General features: G+C 42.4%; 1 protein-coding gene across 5 annotated transcripts in view; it reads left to right on the top strand.

Annotated features, from left to right (window-relative positions):
- The window catches only part of glis1b (GLIS family zinc finger 1b), a 79037-nt gene that overhangs the window by 36707 nt on the left and 24126 nt on the right, over positions 1–18204 (top strand). For all 5 annotated transcript variants that reach the window (XM_082523680.1, XM_082523679.1, XM_082523681.1 and 2 more), the window contains exon 4: positions 16834–16995. In XM_082523680.1, coding sequence (XP_082379806.1) covers positions 16834–16995 — 162 coding nt within the window. The remainder of the gene's footprint in view (positions 1–16833; positions 16996–18204) is intronic.

Raw genomic sequence — 18204 nt, 5'->3', positions numbered from 1 at the left:
AACATAATCTCTCTGCAATATCCTGTTGTGTTTCATGCCTAATTCACTTGTTGTTTTAGTTTATTGCATTTTTTCCTGCGTCTGCATAAATATTAAAAATATATCCAGCAAGAGCAGCCCTGTCATGGTCCTAGACTTTGATATTGTTCTTCTTTGTCAGAGGCCGGCCTTGTGGATTTGAAGTGTCTGAAGGCTGCACTGGGAGCTATGAACTTCAGAAAACATCTTTCTTAAACCGCTGAAGCTCTGTGTGCAAAGGGCGGCGTGTTTACATGGCACAGTGACTTCAGGCAAGAGTACAGTGTTGTGCTCTTTATTTGGTTGGTTTGGCAAAGCAGTTTAGATCAAATGTTGGAGAAAAATGTGCTCATAAAATTTTAAAACATTGGTGCGCTTTAAATGTTTTTAAAAGGGGCTTATGTTGCGGCGGGATGCAGGATTCATTCTGCACTTCGAGCATAAATAAAATGTTGCTTATTCCAAGCTGTTTGTGCTAAATGTCATAGTAATGGTCTTTCAGAAGGACTTTGTAATTTTAGAACAAACACTGTTGATGCGGTGAATTATGCGCAGCACATGGCAAGTGCAATTTTGTTTTCATATGGAAACATTATTAAAGCTTCATATAAATATATGTTTTATGTATTTCAGGTAAAATGATTATTGAGTAGGATCTTGTGACATAAGGAGACGTTTTAACTATTTCAAACGTCTCTATAAAATGATACATTTAAAGGTTTTCGTGTTGCTAAAGGCGAGTCAAAGAGCCGCTCTTCCATTTCACAATGACAAAAGCCAGCCAGCATTAGCTGCTTAATAGCGCTCTTTCTAAACGTATGCACATGTGTGTATACGGAGACAAACACCAACACACACGCTCGCTCTGACTGACACACAGTCAAAGGACTTGTTGAAGGAAAGTTGGATGTTGAGGCCTGCTGGAAAAAGGCATAGATCATGGAATTTCCTCTTTCTTCACTGGTGTGAAACCAGCTAACATATATATTTAGATTTACTAGACTGTTTTTTGGAAGAGAGTGGCTGCGTCCCTCTGCAGCAGACGCTCAGATGTAGAGTGCAGCCTGCTGCCAAGATGCCGTGTGTTTCCTGGAGTAAATGGAGTCTTTTGTGAGCAATCAGCTCAGGTGCATGAGATAAAACAGGGAGTGCCATTAGCTAATTAAAACTGAGGTTCAGCACATGACCCGACTTTTCCTCTGAATGCTGCCTGAAACTGGAGCTGTGTGAGCAGCGGGTGGCGAGTGACGCAGATATTAATGTGCCCGTATGAGCCTCGGACACTTTAGAGGCCACAATCTCTGAGCCCAGCTTCTGACTCCATTCACAGGTATTCATATTAAACTTTCAAGTAAGATCAATATATGAACAAGCCAAAAGCTCAGACTGCTCTAAGCACTCAGCTTCAGAAATGTCTTTTTCTACTCCTGCACCTGTATGATGTCAGTGCCTCCATCCCCAATATGGCTCTAAGCACTGAAACCATGTCCACCTGTTGTTTATGAGGTGCACCGAAGCCCACCATAAGATGCATACGGATTATTTTGAACTGTGAATCCTGCAAAGCTTCTTTAATAAAATCCCAAAATAAAAATGTCTGTGCGTGATTACTCTGTGGCACACAAGGAAGCCGAATTACCAAAACAACATGTTGTGTTTCTGTAAGTCCAACAAACGCTGCAAGCTGCACACGCATATTCAGTCCCACATGGAGGGAGAAGATACGTCTGTGTATGGCTCATTTAAAGTAATCAGTGTCAACAGAAGAGAAAGGCAATGGTTTAGCATGTCAGGAGTAACTCCATGCTCAGGAAAGAAAGCTCCTAGTCTGTTAAGTTGGCGCAAACGCAAAAACCTAATCAGGACCTAATAAGGACCTGGAAGAGATCAACTTTTAGCACTTCATCTGAAGCTCCCTCTGCTACTCATTAAATAATTTTCAGCATTAGCTTTCTCATTCATTCCCCAGGCAAATGAGTTCATCAGGTAGCTACATAATTTCTCTCTACAAACCCATAATTCCATCCTGTGGCCATCCTCTGTCTTCCTGTCATATCAGCAGTGCTGCTTGGCAGTCCAGTCGTCATGCTATTAGTAACCCAACACTGTCCATATGTGATAGTCATATGATGAAATTGCTGGCGAAGGGGCTCTGCCACTGATGTTTTGGCATATAAATGAAAGCCCTGGATAGATGAATGTTGCTTGTTTTCCTTGTTGAGGAGCCCCGGCCAAGAGCTTGTCAGGCCGAAAAAGTTTTCCAGTCAATCTTTGTCAGTAATGTAGTCCAGTACTCAAGAGCCTCCCTCCCAGCATCACCCCACCTTTCCCTTATTGTTCAGATCTGAACATAAGACTGCTTTGATGTATTCAACACACACTCAATCTACACAATGGCAAAATATACCTCTATTTCCCCTCCTTAATCTGTATGGTTAGTGCTTTATTTAAAGACAACATTTGTAGTTGATTAAATATTGATATAATCACTAGACTTGCTTTTAAATATTAAATGTAATTTTATGCTGCCGTTGGGTACATGTACTTTAGAAAGTTTGCCAGCCCCGAGCTGCATAACATACAGGAAAAAATATTTTATATTTTAAATGAAACGTTTCACGGTGAAGAAAAATGAAAACGCTGGGGGCACAAATTCCTAAAAAGTTATTCTAATAATAAGCAGTGACTTGGGGTAAAATCTTTTCTTGTCTACGTGATTATTTATCATTTAATAAAAAATAATAAAAAACAATAAAGAATCACTGCCTAATGGCACATTCGTGGGTTAAAATTGCCATAAATAATCTGTTTATTTTAATGCCAATTTTCATGCTTTAGAATATTTAATATGCACTGAAACAGAATCTGATTCAAATAAGTTGAAGATTTTCTCATTTTCATTTTATTTCAACATTTAATATCTCAAATCATTTAACTCTGTTTCAGTTGTTTCTACACGCGTTAGCATGTCAAAGTGGGATCGCTATGTTTCTCAGCTATTGCACCACAGGTCTGAAACAAGTTTTCACAGTCGTTTTTCTTCCTCTTTATCAAATGTCGGATGTAAAAATTGCCGGTGGCACACCAGAAATGCAGCTTGGTTGGTATCCAGCTCCACAACTTGTCTCACTGATTGTTTGTACAGAGGAAAATTGCTTGATTTGGGCCCATTCATTGCAAAAAGTGTCACCAGCTTACGTGTCTAAACTGCAGGATTGGAGCTGCTTTGTGTAGAGGTTTTGCAACTGGAGAAAAATGCGTTAGGACAGAATGTTATGTGAGCTTTTAGCTTGGAGGAAAAGTTTGTTATTTAGTTACACACACACTTGACAGAGCGATGTAAACCAGTGCGTGCGTGGGCAGGTCTGATCAGAATCAGAATCAGAATCAGAATGGGTTTATTGCCAGATGTTGAGGTTTACAACATTAGGAAATTGCTGCGGTGCTTCAGTGCAGACAATAAGAATTAAAGTGCTATGTAGAAAGAAAGATATGTGCATGAGATATACATGAGATATATACATGAGAATAAGAATTATGAGTGCTACGTAGAAAGATATATACATGAGTGCAGGTGGTGATCAGTGCCAAACATGAAATGATGCAGTGACACAGCGTAGGGTCATGTGTTATTGGCGGGGACAATCATGTGGTTATTGTTCATGTGTCCAACAGCAGAGGGGAAGAAACTGTTCTTGTGGCGAGAGGTTCTGGTGCGAATGGACCGGAGCCTCCTGCCTGAGGGGAGCAGGTCAAACAGACTGTGTCCAGGGTGAGAAGGGTCAGCTGAGATCCGTCTATAGCTAAACAACAACCGTCCACAGTGGCAAAACTCCCTGAACGGTTCATGCTTGATTCTTGCTTTTAGAAATAACCAACAATGTATCACAATATCAGCAATCGAGCATTTCTTGAAATCTGTATCCAGGTCACCTACAGCCTTCAACCTCTTACCCTGATCAAAGCATGCAGGATTTGCTTCATGTGATCACACTTTAATCGCATTTCTCTGGAATGCCGTATTTTGAGTTTCCCCATTTCCTCAAACTTTTTACCACACTCCGGTATCAGGAGCGGCTGGTCATACATTGCACAGACATTGTGTCATAATTGTGTTCCATCCACAACCATAATTGGTTTAACCTCTCTACTGAGGCAGATCAGTTTACTAATAAATGAGCAATACGAAGCCGGATTGTGTGTCTGAGGTCTCCACAGTGTTCGGACGGCTGTTTCGGGGATACATGGAGCAGACAGAGGATGGCTTGATGGTGAAGATCTGTGAAATCCCTTCTAGACTCCTAAAAACGACCCTGGTTGTTAGCGCTCAGTAGCAGTGCTTTCGCGCTGTGTACAGTCACGGATCATGTGCATTATGTGTGCATAACCGTTTCTCTGCAACAGTCAAAGATAATTATAGCCACAGTTTGTGGTATTTTATAAAGCTAAGGCATAACAGGTTCTTTCTCTTCTGAGGCTGCCATCCTCTCCAACTTCTCGTATTCACACGCCGGCCTTGTTTTGTGCCAGACACATTTGTGCCACAGCAGCCGCTCTGTAAACACCCACCAAACTGGCTGGTTTGTAGTATGTGTGCTCTGTGTCTGTGGAACAGAAGTAAATCTCTTAGTGTTTGCTTTTTTTTAAATTATTTTTTGCTGACTCGTCTGTGCTGCAGAAGTCACTGCAGAGTATTTATTCCAGAGCAACATCTACCCCGAGCCATCCTCGCATCTCCAACCAAAAAAGCAAATAAGAAGGACATTTATACACACCGGGACTACTTTAGTGTCAGGGCCACAGTACAACCCCAAGGCGGCAGTATCCATTCGCCCACCCGGGCACGTACACGGCACCAGACCTGCGAAGACCTGCAGCCAGCGTATATGTGAAACTGAGTTGCTACCGTACAAAATAAACACCAGGAGAAGTACGAGTAAATTATGCAGCGAAAGACATGTTTACGTTTAGGGTGTCAAGTTTAAATTATGCACCGTGGTGTTCTGTGGTTAGTGTGCCGGGTTTAATTTGAATGTTTGTGAGAAAAAGTGAAGGCTGAAAGAAACGGAGCCAGACAGGCAATCCAGCTCCACTGATGTCACCCCAAAAATGACATTTTTGCCCAGAATTCATCACAAGGCATTATGCATGACAAGTGATTTGGTATGCACTGAATGCAGACGTTAAGAGCATTTTTGAAGCATTAGCAAGGCTGCTGCACAGAACTCGAGCTTTTGATACAGGTCGATCAAGCTTTCCAAAGTGAGACCGTGTATATGTGTTTACGTTGCCTTCCAAAGATTGAAGAGAGATTCCAATGAAAGAGTCGAGGTAGAGCATTAAACTATGGTGGGAAATGGTGCAAAGCATTGATTGAAAGCAGTGGAGCAACGCATTACTCAATAGGACATAAAAGGTCAGGATACACAATATGTTTCAGTTTCCTATTACCCTATTTTATGATTGTGTGACCCAGCAGAACTGGCACCACAGAGACTGATATTTAAGCAGGGATTTACCTCTCTCCCATAGACTTTTATGTCCTTAATGATCTTTGTTGCTGTTCGCTTTTAAAAGCATCTGTTTCATGTTCAATCTGTTCAGCTTTGGATTTAGTTTAACATCAACGTAAAAAGGTTTATTTCGAACCAGATTGCTTTTGTTATTTGGGCAGAATGACAGTAGTACTGAGAAGCCTTTAAGTTAAATCATATCCCTTTTGCTCTGGATTCATACGAGAGGCAAAACAAACAAAGCATCAGTCACCCGTTCAATTTCTTTTCTTTTTTAACAAAATAAGGCCAAGAAATGTAGATTAGGTCATGCATGAACTGAAGTGCAGTTAGGAAATAAATGTTGTATATTGGGAAGATGTTGTAACGGGCCAGTTCAGTAAGTGCTCGTATTACACCTAAGATAAACATAAGAGTGATGAGAAGTTTGAAGGAAATATTCTATAAATATGAAAACATCTACCACAGAATACCAGTGAGTAGAAGAATATTGTTGTTTTTGTTTGTTGTACTATTGATGGATCGCTGAGTGCACGGTAATTGCACAGGAACGACTGGAGCGGTTTTCCAGAGCAGTAAATGCATCTTCTGATTGAACAGACGTGTAAGTGTCGACTGCATTATTGAAAATACGAATTGAGAACTATATACTGAAATGTGGTCGAGTGATTTATTGAAATGTGAATGAATGGCGATGTGCTTGCGGAGAATGCCCGAGACATGATTGGACTCGACACATCGAATGTGTAGCGCGGCCTGATATATTGCAACCAGCCTCATCCACATAACTGGAAACTGGACCTCGAAGCCCACGGAGAGCAGAAAAGAACACACTTGGCACGGCGAGGAGTGAACAAATCTAGGGGCACCACGGCATCGCAGTTGCACCACATTTCTTAGGCGGCAGCTTTTTTACCCAGAAGGCTTTGTGGTCTGGTCCCCCTCCAGAGGGTTGCATAAATGCACTCTCTTCCCCTTCAGCCTCCTCGAGTCCTTGGGCTGGTGTCGATCACGGTGCCATGTTGACCTATTGTTTAATTTTGCTGGCATGTTTTTTGTTCAGTACTATAGCACTTCTGGCATGGAAGTATTTTGATTGGCAACTCTCTGGCCTTCAGCAATGTTTATTTGTTGTCACGTCAGAGTTATAGAGTTGCCAGTGTGTGCCACAGTAGGCGTGATTCTTTAGACAGCTGTGTCAACTCTTGGGTTGTGTGGAATAGTTTGCCAGAGAGGGAGAAGGGCCTTCACTTCTTTCTTTTTTTTTTTACCTAACAAGCCTGTGCGGTACAGAAACGCTTGATTCCTCCTGTTCGTTATGTTAGGTCGTCACACACACGTTTAAATCACTGCGCAAGATGGAAAACTAACATTCATCTTATCGGCTGAAACAACAAAAAAGGGAATGCAGAAGAGAAGAGTGTGCATGTCTGCATCACAATGAAAATAAAACTTGGCCGCTTGTAGTATGAACTATTCTCTGACCGCAGCAAGAATCCAAATTTTAACAAAATAAACACTTAAGCACTTTTATACTGTTAAAAAACAGCTACTGGCAATGTACTTTGGTTTACTGGGTAGATGCTGTGGTTAACTAGTGGGCGTGTTTTTTTCTTTCTGGGGCATAAATGGTTAATGTCAGGAACTGTGGTCAGAGCAGGGGCATCTTTCCAGACCTGTGGCAATGTGCAAAGATGCCAATTTCTCCATTACCAGCAGCCTTAAAGCACTGAAATGAAATCCAGTCCCAAGACGTGCAACGTTTTGAGCAAGCAGGGTGGCACATTTTCTTGGAAGGTTTTCAGTCTGCGAGATTAAGGGCTATGCATGTAAAGAGGAAGCAGATCAACACAAGGCAGGTTAAAGTATAAAAGAATTCGAGTTACGCTTAAAAAGGAAAAGTCACAGAAGAAGGAGAAAATAATGGATGGCTGGTTGGAGCCAGTAAAAACAGACTAATCGTCACATTGGACTCGTTTTACAGCATGTGTCAAATAATTAATAAGAGTCATAAATCTCATCAATTAAATGTAATTATTTTTGTCACCACTGGCTCTTGGTGAATTGGCGTCTATTATCCCCCAATACCAACAGTAAAAAATGGAGACACTAAGGCAGACCTTCCCAAAGTGTGGCGCCCGCCCCCTGGGGGGGGGGGGACGAAACGCTTGGACACTGCTAGCGCTGCGCCCACAGAAACACAAAGCAGGAGATGAAGCATCGCTGCATATGTTTCCAAACCAACTTCATTCTAAGGCTACGTCCACACGTACACGGGTATTTTTGAAAACGAAGATTTTCCGTTTTCGTTTTTAAAAAAAAATCCCGTCCACACATAAAAGCCAAAAACGAAGGAAAACGCTGCTAGGAACATGCCAAAGCAGCAGGTGGCGCTATATTCCTATCCGTGTAGAAATGTTGGCCAATCAGAAGTCAGCCTGGGTGGGAAAGCGTAAACAAAGATGGCGCATAGAAGCAGAACTGAGTCGTATGTGTGGAGGGACAGTAACTGTGTGTGTGTAAGCATTTGAACACTGCAGAGAGTAAAATTAACAGTAAGTATTTTGTCTACGTCCGCCATTGTAGAAATTAATTTCACCGAAACAATAACGTGGCGCACAGTGTGACGTCAAAAAATGCGCACACCTTTGACGCTGCGTTTTCTCCGTTTACCTCGTCCACGTGTAAACTCAAAAACGGAGTTTTTGAAAATATCCACCCTGGCAGGAGTTTTTAAAAATCTCAGTTTTCAGTCACCGAAAACGCCGTTTACGTGTGGATGAAAGGCGCAAACGCAACATTTTTCTTGTAAAACAAAGGGGGGCCCAGCAAGAAAAGTTTGGGAACCACTGCACTAAGGTATAAAACACTCCATTGCAGTGCAAGAGGAGCTTATTGGCTGAAGAGGGTAAAAGAGAGACAGCAAGAGAAAGCGAGAGTGCGAATGGAGGCAAGTGTGAGTGAAAGGTGCTGAATAGATTGAAGCCCGAGTGTTAGAGGATGCCGTAGCTCATGGGCCTGTCAAACAGGATCCTGCATTGACTGCCAGTAACATCAGTCCAGGCGCCGGCTCGGAACACAGATCATGTTTAGGATTTTCATTGCGTAACCCCCAGTCTGTCTTTTTCATGGCGGGTTCGGATTTCGTGAATGGGTTTATAATTAATGTCTTGATGGTTACTAATGGCCGTGGCCCTGCAAGCTTTGTGTTGCTCTCTAATTAGCCATTATAAATGCTTAGGATTGCTGCGACTGTAACCCTGCTGTCATGATACAAAGTGGGATGGCTCTTTCAGCAGCTGAACGGAGGCATAATAGGATCATGTCTCATCCCCAAAATAAACACCCAGAATCCTTCTCAAACACAGCGGTCATTGAATCGTTAGGGAACACTGATGCAAGGACACTGTCCAAATCAATTCTTTAACAATTAAATTAAGTCAGATGTGGAACAGATTTGAAAAGAAATAGTTTTGAGACAATAGTGTTTCTCACTACATTGCTAAAGAGGACAGTCGTAGGACCAACAGTTCTGCGACTGAGTGCAGTAAACTGTTGGTCTTATTGGCTTTGAAAACAGCGACCAGGTCGGCAACCGATCGCAGTGTTTTCTTCAAAGCAGCTTTGGTGCAGTAAGACAGTGATGAAACAGCAATAAGATGGAGTCAGTCTGCAATGAGTTTCCAATTGAATGAGGTCAAATTGACAATTACATGCAATCTGTGCGTGATAATAATGCAAATAGCTGTGATAATTCAGCAAAAATCACAAATCTGTTGCCGTCTTCACACTCAGAAATTCACATTAACTGCTTATATTCAGAGTCCAACCAGAACCACACAGATATTCAGAAATTTCTCCTCAAATAGCGACTGCAGGATGGCGATTATCTGCAAAATGACATTGCTGTTATTTAGCAATGTAACTGGAATACAGCTGGCAATCTCCTATTGCAAAAAGATGCTTTGCAGCTAAGTTGCGCTCACCGCACAGGTTGACTCAACCTGATCAGTGTCTTGGCGTCGGTCTGCTTTTATAAAGGAGACGGCAAACTTTTGCCACAATCTGAGTTGGACTGAGGTTGTTTGAGGGCCTGTTGCCTCCTACCAGGCGACCTGTGAAATTACCTTGCAATCAAAAGTCATGGCCCAGAGGTTGAGCACGCAAAGAAAAAAAAACTCAATGCAACCACCGATTTTTCCTTTTTGCAACGAGGCTGCCGATCTATTTTTACTCTCGTGTCACTGAGGCACGAGCTGTTTGATATGTATGCAATCAATAATACTGCTTTAAAATGAACTGCAGATTTGGCTTGTTTTCATTCAGTCGAGTATAAAATATGTCCACGTGAAAATTATTTCTTAACACCCTGATCCTTTGCCCAGAAGGAAAATTAAATATGCCAGTGCAATTTAGCTGGAATTACGTTTGGTTTTTCCACTAACGCTCCATGATAGCGCAGTAAATATCCTTTTCCCTGTCAGCTCACTTCATCTCAATAAGAACGTGACCCTGGATTTTTTTTTCCGCCTCAACCTGATGAACCCGTAAAACCCGGGCTGCCAGGTTTAAGGGGAAATCACATCTTAGCTCCCTAATGTGAAACAGGGCTGCAGAGCTGGTCGACATTTGAACGGAGGTCTCTGGATCACAGCAGGTTAAGTGCTTCCATGAAAGCTCACCGTGTTGTTGTGCACCCAGGCTTGCACCGTGCCAGGCCTCCACTGCGGGAGCAGGGGTTCAGACCCATCACTACACTTCCTCCTCAATCTTCAGCAAACAGCGTGCGAGAGAAACAAAACAGCTGGGCTGGCTCATTATGTGAGCCCCATTTAGTCATCATAGGAATGCTTCCTGTTGTGCCATCCACGTAGTTTTTAATCTGGCCCCAAAACTATTCAGGCATGAGTGCAAAATAGCTGTTAAGAACAATTTCTTTAGTCATTTACATGACTACTTCCTCCCACCAATTTATCGGCTGAGCTCTTGCTCTGTTTTCTTGTTCATTCGCATCTGGACAACACTCCCTCCCTCGCAGTCATGTGTGTGCGTGTGTGTACTGATATCTCACATTCATAAATCAAAAAAAATTAGGCAAAGTAGAAAAGATGCTTCAAAGCAGGCGGGTGTGAATTAATTTTTCATCTTATAAACAAAAAAAGCCGCTCGCTATTTTTGATTCTTTTTAATGCTCAATTCACAGCAGATGAAGCTGGCTGCTAAAAGGATCTCGGTTCACACTGGAAATGATATGTGTAAACTATGTAATGCGAATGTTTTAGCCAAGCTGTGTTTAATTTTGTATCTTGACGAAGCGCATGAGAAACCTGCCTCTCCTTAGCTGTCTCGTTGAATCATATGGATATAATTTCATCCATTTACGTTTTTCTGCTCTTTGCTGTGGTTGCCACAGGGCATTTGGAAGCCGGCAGATTAAATGCACATGTTTCTCTCATCCGCAGCCGGGGCACTCTGCTCCACAGCCTTCCCTCGGAACAGATCCTGAAGTGTTGGTGGTTTTCCTCGTTGGTCAGGGCAGAGAAAGACACCTTGTGATAAACCAACTCATTCCCTCAAACTCCCTTTTTCATACCTATAATGTTATACAACCTGCTTTTGAGCATTGGCACTTTATACCATGTTTTATTTGGCAGTGTTTTCATTTGCAACCAACACTTCTTACCCTCATCTTGCCTGCTAAGAAGCCTTAATGTATGCATTGGGTTAAAACTAATTATAGAAAAGAAGTCGTGACTGTTAGGCTCAGAGAATCTTTTAATGGGGAACCCCCAGAACATGAGAAATGGGGAATTTCATGCTAGTTAGCAATTAAACTCGTTAGTGAATGTGCTGATGTAGAGATATGTGATGTAGGAGGGATTTGTAGCAACTCCATTAAGGTGAGCAGAAAATCCTGGAGCTATTTTTGGGGGGAGGGGAAATGACTTCTGTCAATGATGACCTTGGCTGCAAGGGCCACAGTCAGATATTATTTTTCAGGAGAAAGAAAAACCTCTGATTTGCTTCTGATTCTGTTCTGCACCGCTCCTCGAACACCATTCATCAAGGCTTTTAATCAGATTTCTGTTACACATGTCAGCAGCCATATTTCCCGCAGCACCCGTCCATAACGGCCAGTTTGTTCCCATCATCCGCAGCTCCGGCAGGTTGCTAATGAGCCGCTGCATGTGAGGAGAGCGGTACACTGCTGCCTTTTAGCTCTGAAACTGTTTGGCCTTTTACCTGCCAGTCAGGAGTCATTTCCCATGAAGGCCTCAGGCACGACGCACCGCCACTCTTCTGCATGCTGGGCCCATAATCTGTCTGTTGTGATCGGCGGCCTGTCCACCCTTTCAACCCGCTCTCGCCCCCTTCAGCCGTGTCAGGACCCCGCTGTCATGGCCAATGTTTACTGTGCTACTGAGCACCCCCCAAATCAATGGTGAGATGGTGTCAAATGGGGCTCAAATCCCACCACGCTGCCAGCGCCGCTCCCCTCGTGCGGTCATCTGCTGGTTTACCTTAGACAGAGGTTTTCAGAGAGGAAAACTAAACATGTTTAAAGCAATTAATGTGATTAGCTCCGCCTAAAGTGTTTGCATAGATAACATCAAAGGTAAAATCCACCCTGTGTTAGAAGCCTCAGCCACCAGAGCTCTCTGTTTATACCACTTCAGCCTGTGTGTTTGCTATGTGTGTTTTAGTCAGCTTCTCATGGATGATGCAGGACCCCACTGATGTACAATATATCTTCAGTTGGAAATGAAAACACACAGCATGACATATAAAATAGCCACGATGAGACCAAATATGTCCACGTGAACACTTTTAATCCCCTTGGACATTCAACACAAGCAGTATACATGTATTTCATTTAAACACCAAATGAAATGAAGCCGACAGGGATCATTTGGACCCGTAGATCGGCCACGCTTTAACGTCTTACTTTAGCACAACGTTTTCATGCAGGGTTTCTGGTACAAACTCATGCTTAGAGGTGACAGTGCCTGTTGGTTTCTCAGCAGGCAGGAAAACCTCATACTCTGGCTGTCTCCATGCAAACTGCAAGTGGTGATCCCGCAGTAATAATGTGCTTTACACGATTAACACGGTTTCCCCAGCGGACCCCTAACTATAATTCAGCCTCAAATTTATATTGCAGAAAAAAAGGAGTGAAAGAGGGATTATTCCCTTATACATAAATAAACTTTTGGCACGTCAATAATAGCCATTTTTGTTTTCCGAACTCGAACGCCCGGCGCCGTGTTTCAGCAGTAAGCAGAGACCTTGTCTGTCGCGAGTGGTACGGCAGCGTGGATGTTCATTCGCACAGATTTTATTAACTTTTCCCACCGTTGCTGCCTCTCTTGTTTTCATCCAAAACATTTGCCTGGTATGACTCGAGAATAATGTTTTCCCGCGTTACAGCATTGTATGATGTGAACTCTTTAAGACATTTTTATAGCTAAATGCTGAACCCCAGACAGCATGTGTTTGTGTAGTGTTGAGGAATTGTGAATATTTTTCCTCATCTTTCATTTCAGTCTGGCAAGCAGACGTTTAGCTGTGATCGTACTGCAAATTTTCTGCATTTCTTTATGCTTACTTTGATAGCATTTCAGCTTTACAAGCTTATCTTTACCCAATCGAAGCTCAGCAGTCAGGGATAAATTATGAAGAACTTGAAGCAAGTTTATTTATATGCTGGAAATAAAAAATATTGAAGCCTTGATTTTAGCATTATGGCTGTTAGGGGAGAGTAATATAGCCTCAAAGTTGTAGGAAATTTGCAATACTGGTATGTATGAAAATAACAAGAAAAATGCTGAAAAATACTCTACTGGCTTGCAGGCAGCAGCATTTATTAGTGCAAAGGGCATTTTCTATCCTTCTTTTTTCCAATGAACTGCTGATGATAGACGACCTCATTCGAAGTGTGAATCTGTCAAGGTGCCAGCAGCAGCAATACAGTACAATAGTCGTGACACAGGATGAGTCAAAGGTAAACACGAACGTAGCCCAGGTGGTGTTTTTCCCTGGAAATTAAGTAAAAGTGCAGCATAACTGCTTAACACGCTAACAGTCACCACCTTGTTACGCTTCAGAAACCTGTACAATATTGTCACATAATAAAAAATGGAAACTGAAAAATTCCTGGGATGTTGTCTGGGGTCGAACATTTGATTCAGCTGCTTAAAGCCCTCTTTTAGCTCCATGTAATGCATCAATAACCTTCCTGTCATATGGAGTGCAACCAGCGAGTCTCCTGCGAGACCTTTCTTGAGTCTTTTGTTTACTTTTGGGTTGCACATCAGCAGCTGCTAGCATCTCCTCCTTTCCAGCCGTCACAGCCCGGCTGTACTCGACGGTGTGTTTTTGCTTCAAGTTTTGTTGTTTCCACCTTTGTCAGTAACAGTTTTCTTCCATATTTTATTACTGTGCTTTGTTGGAGATCTAGCCTCTTGTAGCCAAACAACTTCCATACTATTAAAGAAGCTCTCGTTTTAAGCACCATATCATCGCCATGACATGCTACCGTGCTGACAGAGATGTTTGGGCTTTTGTTGTTGTGTATTATCATTTTACGATTGTTTTACATCATTTTAATTTTTCCGTGCCAAAAGTGGCTGTATCAGCTAACTAGAGCACATTTGGCTGTGAGGTGCATCCATGGAGTGTAAAGTAGCCTCACCTTTATGGATCTGGCTGAAGTGCCGATAAGCTCATTCTGTGGCAACGGGTCCATCCATCCTGAATTCACAAGAGTCAGTACTCCGTCTTTAGAAAGGTCCGAATTGAATTAAACTTGCACACAATGATCGCCAAATGGGTCTTCACACAAACTGTGTTCAAGTCAAGCACATATGTGTTGTTTTATGGACGTTAACCTGTGAGTTGTGAATGGTACAAGAGCCGGATGAACTACTATGTCATGGATGTTCTAGTTTTAACTCACCAAATGAAAGCCAGTATCCTTCCTTCATATTTGTCAAAGAATTGAACAAACATATGAACTTGTTTACTTCTGCTGTAAAGTTGAATCTATGAACTTTGAGTCACATTTGAATCCAGCTGGAGGTGGCCTTACAAGGAAGCGCAGACGTTGACGGTTTATCAGCTGCATTTTTAAACCAGAGTTTGCAGCTTGACTGAATGAATTTGTTTATGGGCCCTTTGGCACGTGTTGACTTAACCTGAGGGCCTCAGTTTTATCCATTTACAGCACAATGAGACGAGTACAGATTATGCAGACCTTGGCTGGAAATGCTTCATTTCAAACTTCAATACATTTTAATTGCTGATTGTTGAAAACTGATGAGAAACTGTTTCTCAGGTATCATAGTGCCACCAATATCCAGCTACAGTTTGGTGAGAAAATACAATTTTAAGACATTAATAGTCCCATCTTTCTTTCTTTTTTACCAACTTTCAGTATTTTTTAGTCAGTCTCATTTTTATTTTGCAAATTATGATGGAAATCAAATGGAAAAATGCAACTTATTAAGGTGAAAGGAAGCTTTTGTTCCATAGTCATCCACCCAAAGGTCTTACAAACTTTATGAGGAGCTATGCATTGAGTAGCCATAATTGGGCAGATTAGGACTCTCTTACTGAGCTGCTCAGTCACATGCATAAACCTGCAGATCAGCATGGTCACCCAAAACGGCTCTACCATGTCAGGCTTAGGTTTCGCCTATATTAAATGGAGCCTCAGTGAATAGAAGGTCCTGCCTGCACTGTGCGAGTGAATGAAGAAGACCAGGGATGAGTATTGAGTCTAGATGTAGCTGAAGGACCGTTAGAAAAATGGTGTCACTCTCTCCTTAGCTGTAACCTGACCTGTTGTCAGGAGGCTTCGCTAAAGGTCAGCGTACAATGGATACAGCAGAAAGGCCACAACACCCCTATAACAGCCTTGGAGCTGCAGTTTTATTTTGGTTGAGATCCATTCAGGCCGCTTCCAAAACTGGTTTTGAGTGGAAAAATTGTTTCCTGTATGAGACTTTGTATAAAATTTATGGTTTAAGAATTTTATAGTCATATTTTGACCAGAGTGGATGCTTTCCTGGCTCACTCTGAGTGTTTTAAATTTTATTTTCTTGACATGGTTTGAATGAAGCCCTCACTGGGTGACAGAAAAATGACTGTTCAGAAGAAGAGTCCTGACACAGCTTTTGCTTTTATACCGAGTGATAGTAAAGTGCATGAGGGTACGTACAAGTAAATAGAAAAAAGTACCAGTGAGCTGAACTTCCTTTTCTACTGTGCACCAGTAGACTTTGTGACTCTTTACACAGCATCCACTGTAGGGGGGCTTTGATGGGGACTGCCCTTTCCACCAGCCTGCTGTGTTTTCTCCTTAAGAGAAGAAGCGGATATGCGAGAAGCTTCATGAATCATTCACATGTTAACAAATCTGTGGTGTTCATTGGCAGAGTGGTCGGGATCAAATGAGCCAAGCTGGGTCGGCTATGAGCTTGTTTACAGTCACTGTCACTTGTCAGTCTAATGAACTATACACAGCAGCACACTTATCTCATGCTATGCATTACAGCCCATTAACTGCTGCTGTACGGCACACTCCAGTTTCCCGGCAATTTAGATGGCAGCCTCGAGACAAGAGCACTGCCATGAATGCGGCTGTTTTTCAAGTGGATGTGCTTTTCAACAAAGGTCTTTGGATCTGCAACATAATAGCCATGGAAAAAAAATGCTCGCACTTACACCACCCACATTATTAAAGTGGACAGTTTCTGCTAATTCCCAGGTCCATCTTTTATTCTCTGCTTTACTAGAGTGGCTTTGCACGAGTGAGTTCAACATAATCTTTATTTCTCTGGTATTGAGTCTTAGTGCAAAACAAATTGTTTACAAAGTTGCATTTAAGCCAACTTTCTTCTGATTGGCTGACCCTTGTAACCGAAAGGTTTGAAGCCTGAGCTTGTGAATCACAAGTTGCTATCCTCGTGTTTAATCTGAGCATCTCCCACCGTAACAGCGTAAAAGGTTTTCTTTAAGTATTTAATTTCTTTTCCATAACTAGTTAATATATCGTTTACAGTGAGCTCCATCTGTGTGAGTAATTATGAGACTGAAGGAAACAACTTATCTCTGAGTCACATGCACACACATATACACAACCCACACGGTTCTAACGTTTGCCAGCTTTACACTGATTGATTTCAATTCTTTTGTGTGCATGCATGTGGGCTTTTTGCTTATTTTTCCTGTGTGGTCCTGTGCATACCTGCCAAAGTGTGGTTGCCTTTGTGCTCTAATCTCTGTCTCCCCTCCTCCACAGTTCGAGGGCTGTAACAAAGCGTTTTCTCGTCTGGAGAATCTGAAGATCCACCTGAGGAGCCACACAGGAGAGAAGCCGTACCTGTGCCAGCACCCTGGCTGCCAGAAAGCTTTCAGCAACTCCAGCGATCGGGCCAAGCATCAGCGCACTCACCTGGACACGGTCAGAATCCAAGCCTCTGCTCTCTCACCTCCCCCCTCCCAGCGTTTCACCAGAGTGTTTAATCTGAACTACTGATGTTTGCATATGTCGTCATTCACTTTCTTTGAAATCCATTTCGGGATTAGTTTGAGGAACTTATCTGGATACCGTGCTGCAATTGCATCACATCAGCCTCAATGTCAGGATGGATCAGGATGCTTTAAAAAAAGGACAAAAAAAAAAAAGACTGTTTGGCAGGAGTGTGAAGGTGGGCAGAGGCGACTTCTGTTGCCCTCTACTTAGCGCCCACACTGATCTTTGAACTTTCAATAATACATCGCTGTATAGTTTCATTCATTTCATTTCATTTGGTAACTTCTGCCCACGTTCAGACATGTAAACACTTGACAGAGTAATCCAAACCACCTTTGTTTTAGTTCCTGCTGTAGTAGGCGTCTCCATGATCATACACAACCAAACACAGACTACGGCTGCCAACAATAAACGTGACTTTTTGAACGTCCCCTCGGTGTGTGCGTGAGTGTGCGTGAGTGTGCATATCGTGCGGTATCCCTGCTCTGATTTTACAACATTCAAATGCCTATTTCCACATCGTGACAGTGTTAGACTTTAACTTGCTGTCAGTCAGTGAGCCGTGTGGCATTCTCACCCACTTTCCTCTTGCAGTGACATGCCACAGATCATTAAACGATCAGTGTCATTTGGCCAAGTTGCAGCTTGTGCCATAACAGGCTTGGATTGGGACTGCAGGCTCAGACAGAGCTTTGTCTGTTTCTCTGACCCGTGGAGCGAGAAGGAAAGGTTGAGTCAGCCATTGCTGCCACTCGTCATGTCTCAGTAGCCCCACCAATTTACCACCCACTTTATCACCATCCGTATGCCAGCACAGCTAGGGAGTAAAGAAGTTGTTGGGCTCAAATTATATTCTTAAGTACGTTGGGTTTCCTCTGCAAGGGAGAGATTTTTTACTTTTTTCCCCTTTAAGTCAATAAATCGAATCCCAATAATTTTTTTCTGACATCTGAATCTACAGTCTGCGTTTGAAAGATTACTTAAATCTGATTTGAAACAACCAGCTCAATATGTGCCTCCCAGTAAAACGCTGGACTAGAGCACTTTTAATCGTACAGTGCCCAACACCATCGGGTGAGAGCGCGACTGTAATTAAGTACTCATTTACTTGAATTTTGTGTAATTTTTAATGTATTT

This window comes from Aulonocara stuartgranti (genome assembly GCF_965226115.1).
Source record: "Aulonocara stuartgranti genome assembly, chromosome: 23".
Classification (NCBI taxonomy): domain Eukaryota; kingdom Metazoa; phylum Chordata; class Actinopteri; order Cichliformes; family Cichlidae; genus Aulonocara; species Aulonocara stuartgranti.
This window is presented reverse-complemented; position numbering and strand designations above follow the sequence as displayed.